The sequence below is a fragment of the Myotis brandtii genome, unplaced genomic scaffold (genome assembly GCF_000412655.1).
Source record: "Myotis brandtii unplaced genomic scaffold, ASM41265v1 scaffold729, whole genome shotgun sequence".
NCBI classification, from domain to species: Eukaryota; Metazoa; Chordata; class Mammalia; order Chiroptera; family Vespertilionidae; genus Myotis; species Myotis brandtii.
The window spans coordinates 6,184-14,276 of record NW_005370880.1 but is presented as its reverse complement, the minus strand read 5'-3'; the positions used below and the strand labels follow the sequence as shown (position 1 = coordinate 14,276).

Genomic DNA, 8,093 nt, shown 5'->3' with positions numbered 1-8,093 from the left:
CCCTGGGGAGTGGGCCTAAGCCAGCAGGTGGACATCCCCCAAGGGGTCCCAGACTGCGAGAGGGCACAGATCAGGCTGAGGGACCCCCCTGAGTGCACAAATTTTTGTGCACCGGGCTTCTAGTCCTATATAATAAAAGGCTAATATGCAAATTGTCCCCTCAACTGGGAGTTTGACTGGGAGTTCAACCTGGAGTTTGACCAGGGGTGGGGATGGCCGGCCAACTGCCCATGGCCCCTTCCCCCTGCCAGCCAGGCCCCAGCGGCCTGGGCCGGCTGGACTCCACTTGTGCACGAATTCGTGCACCAGGCCTCTAGAATGTGTGTGTGTGTGTGTGTGTGTGTGTGTGTGTGTGTGTATATATATATATATCTGTACGCCCTAAGCGCCTATCGTCAGAAAGGCTCCTTGAGAAGAATCGGGCTTTAAACCCAGAGAAAGGGCAGATTTTCAAGTTACAAGTAACTGATTGTGGCGCTGCCATTTGCTCCCAGCAAGTGACAGTCTCACTGTGCTTACTGTCAAATCAGAAAACTTGTACTTCCCTGCAAGCCACCAGCAGAAGCAATAGTACCACACTCCAAGTGCTCTCAGAGGCACATGGCTTTTACCTTTTAACAACTCCAAAATGGGGATGACTGTATAATTAATGTCATGGCATCGTTTAATTGGCAGCCTTTTACTATAGTTTTCATTTATTTAATTTTTTATTATAATCACCAGTTCATTCTGTACATCAGATTATTTATTCACTTGGTTCTTAGATTCACTTGTTGATAGATGCATGTTTGTTGTTCACAATTTGTATCTTTACCTTTTTCTTCTTCCTCTTCTTAAAGGATACCTTTCAGCATTTCGTATAATACTGGTTTAGTGGTGATGAACTCCTTTAGCTTTTCCTTATCTGTGAAGCTCTTTATCTGACCTTCAATTCTGAATGATAGCTTTGCTGGATAAAGTATTCTTGGTTGTAGGTTCTTGGTATTCAGCACTTTGAATATTTCTTGCCATTCCCTTCTGGCCTGCAAAGTTTCTGTTGAGAAATCAGCTGACAGTCGTATGGGTATTCCCTTGTAGGTAACTGAGTTTCTTTCTCTTGCTGCTTTTAAGATTCTCTCTTTGTCTTTTGCTCTTGGCATTTTAATTATGATGTGTCTTGGTGTGGTCCTCTTTGGATTCCTTTTGTTTGGGGTTCTCTGCGCTTCTTGGACCTGTAAGTCCATTTCTTTCACCAGGTGGGGGAAGTTTTCTGCCATTATTTCTTCAAATAGGTTTTCAATATCTTGCTGTCTCTCATCTTCTGGCACCCCTATTATTCTGATGTTGGTACGCTTGAAGCTGTCCCAGAGGCTCCTTACACTATCTTCGTATTTTCGGATTCTTTTTTCATTTTGCTTTTCCGGTTGGGTGTTTTTTGCTTCTTCGCATTTCAAATCTTTGGCTTGATTCTTGCGCTCCTCTGGTCTGCTATTGGGTGTAATATTCTTTATTTCAGAGCGTGTATGCTTAATTTCTAGTTTCTTTATCATAGCATCGAGGGTCTCATTAGTTTTCGTGAGGCTCTCCAGAAGTTTATTGCAAGCCCTCAAAATTGCGTTTTTTAGCTCTATATCCTCCATTTCTGTCATGTTTTTTTGTCTCCGCATTTTTTATGCTTTCTTGGTGCACCCTCTAGTGGTCTTTGTGCGCAGTCTTGTTCTAGTTGAGCCTTGATTGTTGTAGTTAATACTAGAGGGATTTGACCACCAGGCCGACTGGCTGTGTGAATCAGCTGTGTCTGCCGCGGAAAACTTCTGTCCTCTGGGGAGGTGCTAATCTAGCCTTTGCCTGAGGCGATCTGGCAAATGGCTCTGCGCAGGGCTTGGGCGGGGCGGGCTCAACAGGGCGGGCGGGCGGAGGGAGCGGTTATGGCCCCTCTCAGTCCCGTTCCCAGAGGCTCTGCTTCTCAGAACCCCCGGAACCGCTGCAAACCTCGGAGGGAAAGCTGCCTTCCAACTGATGCCAGACACTCCCGCTTCTCCCGTTTGGGTCCGAGTCCCCAGCGATTCGCCCGTATCTGGAGCTCAGAGTCTGAGACTCCCCCCTGACCGAAAACGACAACCGCGCTCTCAGCCACCAGCCCGCTTTGCGCGCGCACCTCCGCACCTGAGTATTTTCCACACTGCGCCTCCTCTGAGCCTCGGTGTGCTGTTATTTTTCCTTCTAGTTGAAGAGTCTCTCCTCAGCCAGCCTTCCTGCGGTTCTGGGTGATGTCCGTTCCGTCTTTTAGTTGTAATTTTGAAGTGGTTGTTTGCGGCAGCAGTCTGCGGTGTTTACCTATGCCGCCATCTTGGTCTCCCTCTATTTAATTTTTAATGTTTGTATTTTTTTATTGATTTCAGAGAGGAAGGGAGAGGGAGAGAGAGATAGAAACATCAGTGATGAGAGAGAATCATTGATTGGCTGCCTCCTGCACGCCCCACCCTGGGGACCAAGCCTGCAACCTGGGCATGTGCCCTGACTAGGAATTGAACCGTGACCTCCTGGTTCATAGGTCGACACTCAACCACTGAGCCACCCTGGCTGGGCTGTTATTGTTTTTAAAAGTTCTAGAGACAACGCACACCCTCCTTTTGCTTGTGTCTGGAGGGGTGTGGGGGACCACGCCCACTGCCCTGCTCTGGGCATCTGATTAGCGGAAGTAGGTACCCAAGGCCACCAGCTAGTACAAGACAGAGACAGGATGGAATTCAGCTGTCTGCCTTCAAAGCCTGGGTTGTTCTACTCCTTCCAGCACTCTCCTTCGAGGGGAATTCAAAGGAGACTTGAAATCCTTTGACACACGTGAGAGCTTCACCATGTGAAAACGCTAACATGGTGTCTCGGGGTGGTGGGAACTTTAAAAAGTTTTCTCTTGTTTCTTGGTATCCTCTAATTTTTTTTTTCAGCGAACACACAATGCTCATCCGGGGAGCGAGGCTTGGTGTGGGTGACTATGTGAGCACCGCCCAGGGACAGGAAGTCCCTCAAGGTGGCAGAGGGGGAGTTGGTGGCTAATGTGCTCGCACGCAGAGAGCAGGAGGCACTTCCACAGCCGAGGATACTGGAGGGATGACCTACCACTGACACAGAAACAGCGGGAGCCCAGGAAAAGGAGCTCGAGGGGACGCCGGCTTCTCTCCTGTTACTGGTGAGAAGCCACACCCACTAGAAACATTTAAAATAAAACATGGATCCCTGACTCACCAAAAGATCCTCCATCTTCTGAGTAGGCAGAAGCCTTTATTCGATAAAACCTGATTTTTTTGGGAATCCTGTCCGTAGTGTCCCAGAGCCTCAAGGTTATTTTGTGGAAATTGATTTTCTTGAGTAATTCCTTTGTCACGTTGATGTTAAACCTGTGGGTCCATGACACCCAGACTTTGTTTCCTTCCTGACGTGGCTTCATGGTCTGTGAGGAAAAATACCAAGAGGCTTTCAGGGTGAGGCGCAGCAGCCCAGAGGACCCGCCTCTGCCAGCCTCCCCGCACTGACAGGGAGGCCGGGCCCTGCTCTCCACCTGTCTGGCCTCTGTGTCTGGCTCTTTCCCAGGTTCCAGATCACACCGGGAAATGGATGTCATGGGCTGGGCCCTGTCACACTCTGGGTTCCTTGGAAAAAAAATTAAGTTAAAGAAATTACCTACAAAAGAGTGTCCTTCCCAGTGACTACAATCCCAGCTGGACCGCAGGCAGGAGTGTGTGTGTGTGTGTGTGTGTGTGTGTGTGTGCGCGCGCGCGTGTGCAGGCAGGCAGGCAGGTGTGCACACATTTCCTCACATGCACACAAAGAGAGAAATTGCAGGAGCTACAAAAACCTTTGAAACACTAAACAAAGTACAAGGTAAAAATATCTAAAGAAAAAACCACGTAATGGGTATTATGAGGTTAATGCAGATTCTCATTCGGTAGGTCTGGGGCGGGGCCCAAAATCCTGCATTTTTAGCAACTTCCAGGGGAAACAAGTACATTTTGTGTAGTGAGTATTGGGTTGTATGCTATATGGGAGGCTACATACACACACACACACACACACACACACACACACACACACACATGCACACGCACACACGCACACCTTTACTCCCGTATCCATGAACAATTTGACCACCGATGGAAACACCACCATGTCCATGATTTTAGGCTCTTTATCTTCTGGCAGAAGGAAATACTCAATGTGGTAGATACGATGACCCTTTGCAACAGATTTTTCCATTTTGGAGTGTTTCCTGTATTTTTCGAGCAAACTTACGAATTTTCTCTTCGGACCTAGAAGATACAGATTTAATGAGTCTTGTTTTACCCTGGCAGTTCCCACACCGCCTGCCTGGCCTGGGGGGCTCTCCTAGCCAGCAGAGTGACAGGCTACTCTGGACTAGGACTAGGCACAAGGGTGCATGATTTCAGTGCATGACTCTGAGAGTGATTGTCTCCTTATATTTTTTCACCGTAGGCACTGCACCTGCCTCACCCTAGTCTCAGCAGTAAAGTAAAACACAAATCACAGTACGATATGACTTGTGCCACCCCGGCAGTATAAGGCAGGTCCTGAAGAACAGCAGAGGAGGCTGGGGTGAACTCTGCTGGGGGGAGGTGGGGGGAGCCCCTGAGGGGACCTCAGCAGAGTCCGGTAGAAGGGAAGCTGGCAGGCATCGCAGGCAGAGGGCAAAGCCCAGCAAAACCTCATGCGTACAGCTGCACAGCGTGGGGCGGATGGGGAAAGGATGCAGAAAGTAAGGACGGGCTTCACCAGAGATTAGGGCCTCCACTGCCTGCCCTTGCCCTCTAGGCTAGCCTTTGCACACCAGGAGAAGTTGCTTTCGAAGCTCCATAAATATTTAATCTAAATTTTATCCTATAAAAACGTGATGACTATATTTAAAGCTGAAGTTTTAAAATCTCAAGTTGTTTGTTTTTTTTTTAACACTCAGGAGAACCCAGGAGACCGCTTCTGAATTAATTGTGTGCCACCAGCAGAGTTAGCTTTTGTGCAGAGTTTGGAATAAAGGTTGGTAGGCATTAGACTTGCTTGGGAAGGTGCAACTAATCAGAAAGCTTGCTGCGTTTCTCAGGTCCGTGTTCTGATTCAATCCAAGGATATACGGACCCTCCCATCAACAGGAAGAAAACATTGCTACAACCCCATTTGGTGAGAAATTGGACAGTATCTATAAAAAATATAAATGCATACAGTAAGTCCTCAATATCATTGATAGGTTCTGGACTATAAATAAAACCACATATAATGAAACCAATTTTACCATAGGCTAAGTGATAAAAACAAGAGTTAAGGTTTTACGGCACCTCATCAATGTTGTAATGAAATGACATTGAATGAAGCAACATTATTCAAGGGCCCACTGTACCGTAAGCAATTCCACTTCTTGAAATTCAGGCTACAGAAGTGCCCACACACCTGAACAGAAGGGTGCACACAAGGAGGGCTACTGCAGGATTATAACAGAAAACATTTGCAAACAAATGTTCACCAATAAAGGGTAGGATAACTTAGAAACATACTATTAGGTGTTTCAAACAAAATATCAGCAAAGTCAAAATAAGTACGCTCATTTCCTAAGACATCTAAGACACTGTCAATTTTTTAAAGCAAATTTTAGAAAAGTATTGTAGCATCTTATTTCTCTTAAAAATAATTTGTATAAACATTATAAACAAATTCATAAATACTCAGATATTGAAGGGAAAAAACATCAAAACTAGAATTTTATACCCAGCTAAGGACAAAGACATGTCCCTTAAGGAGGACATGTCTTTGGGTGGATAAAAGACTCTACAAAGCAAAATAAATGAACAAACAAGCCAGAAATAAATTCCTAGATACAGAGAACAAATTGATGGGCACCAGATGGGAGGGGATTGAGTGGAAATGTAAAAGGAATTAAGTACAAATTGCCAGTTATGAAAGTAGTCATGGGGATGTAAACCATAAGAAATAGTCAATAACACTGTAAATAATGATTCATGGTATCAGATGGGTGCTGGACTTATCATGGTGATCACTTTGTCAGGTATATAAATGTTTAATCATTACATTCTAAACTGGAATCTAACGTGCTGTTGCATGTAAGGAGTAATTGGAAAAATAAATTAATATAAAAGACTCTCAGACATGCAAGGCCTCATCAACTTTTGCTGCATCGAGATCTACTTTGTAAATGGCTTTTGAAGAAGCACCCAAATAAGAAAAAACAAGTCTAGGAGATGCTGTCGGAGACTTAAGGTTGAAGGTGATCAAATAAACACCAATTTTCTTTTAGTTGGTATTTGCCACCAGTCTTTTCTGGGCTCTGATATCAATAGACCCAAGATAAAAGCATCATAATGGATAGAGGAGGTCACCACATTAGAACAGAAAGTTCAATTCCCCAAGAAGATTGATCCGTTCTAAACAGGGGAGACACCTAAGCAAATAGTCTCCAAAATATCTGAAACCCACAGTTGACAACTACAAAGAGAATCGGAAATTAATCATCATGGTGTGTGTGTGTGTGGGGGGGGGGGTATAGTTTACGTAGACAAAAAGGGTATATAAAAGTGGAGTACTTTTTTTCTGCCCCTCATCTTGGAATTCAACCAGATGACTTGCTTCGGCCAATAAAATGTTAGCAGGTGGGAGGTGCCAGAAGACCGAGTGCGTGGTGACTGGGCTGGCCCTCTGCTTTTCCATAATGTGAATGTGTCTGGATCAGCCCACGTGCCCAGAAGGAGGGTGACAGACACGTGAAGCGCAGCTGAACCACTGCAGGGAGCTCGGGCTGCAGCAGCTACCCTGTGATCCAGACGACCAAAGGGGTTCCTGGTTGAAGCCAATGGATCGGGGAGCTTGTTTGGGTTTGTCACACAGCCTTGTGGCAGTAATAGTCCATCAATTTACCTTTACACTCGGAAATTCATACACCTGAGAATCTGCATTTTAAATAAGGAAACCAGGTGATGCTCCATTAGTTTATGGGACCCAAGGCCTTAACCTCTCTGCCATTTCTTCGTCTGCAAAAAGCAGATCTAACACCATCTACTTCTTAGGGTTATGGAGTGGATTAAGTATGTGAAGACCGCACAACCACTGTGGGCCTCCTAAAATTGCACCTTCTTTCCTGATCTTGGCTCCTGGAATCTACCACCCTACTTGGGAGAGCCGGGGAGGGAGCATGCGTGTCCTAACCTCCTGGCAGAAAGCCATTAGTCCACCCCCTTTATTTTATTTTATTTTATTTTATTTTTTTGATAGAGTGTTGGGGTTCGGCTCCGGCACTTACTCACAATCTCGGGGAAGGCCAGTGAGATGATGAATTTGCAGGGGACCACCTGGGGCACGTCAGCGTTTAAAGTGCTGGAGGACGCGGTGCTGCTGTACAGATGGTCAGACTCTGACTCGAGGGCCCGGGACCTGGCATTCATGTAGTCCTCCACATCACACTCGCTCATGGATTGGCAAAAGCTGCCCGTGGAGGACATGGGCCCCATGCTCTCCATGTCCTCATCCTCCCATTCCCAGGCTTGCAGCGACATGCTTGCGGCTGAGAGCTGCCCACCTTGCCCCACCTGGCTGGAAGGAAATAAAGGCACGTTTGTCGCTGCCCTCTGCTCCCAGGAGGTTAGCCATTCTCCCTCCTCCCTTCCCTTGTCCTGTGCAGAGTTGAATGGCCAAGGCCTCAGACTGCCGGGCATACAGTAGGCACTCAATAAAGTTAGACAATGAATGGCTGAACCACAGAGAATGGTCCTGGCAGAAATTCGGATCATAAGCAGCACCCGTTTCTCCGACTTGAGTCTCTGCCCTCCCCCAGCCCTAGCTGCATTAATTGGGCACTTCTGGAATGCCTACACCAGGGAAATGCATTCACCAGGAACGGAAGGGGTGGGAGCAGAATCCCCCCGCGCTTTCACCCAGAGGGGCCTGGGGTGAGTAGCAAACACGGCCCAAGGACAGCATGTGCAAGTGCCTGGCAGGTAAAGACGGGAGAGAACCCCCAGGCAAGACACAAATGGGCTTTGAGTGCTGGGCTCAAGACACAAGGAAGCCGAGGGAAATGCATTCACCAGGAACGGAAGGGG

At 46.9% G+C, this 8,093-nt stretch overlaps 1 protein-coding gene across 1 annotated transcript in view; it reads right to left on the bottom strand.

Moving 5' to 3' along the window:
* The window catches only part of KIAA1257 (KIAA1257 ortholog), a 41,385-nt gene extending 33,838 nt beyond the window's left edge, over nucleotides 1-7,547 (bottom strand). Inside the window, 4 exon segments of the mRNA XM_005882599.1 lie at nucleotides 2,689-2,701; nucleotides 3,226-3,430; nucleotides 4,096-4,286; nucleotides 7,295-7,547. Of these exon segments, the coding sequence (XP_005882661.1) occupies nucleotides 2,689-2,701; nucleotides 3,226-3,430; nucleotides 4,096-4,286; nucleotides 7,295-7,547 (662 nt within the window).
* Between the last annotated feature and the right edge of the window lie 546 nt (nucleotides 7,548-8,093).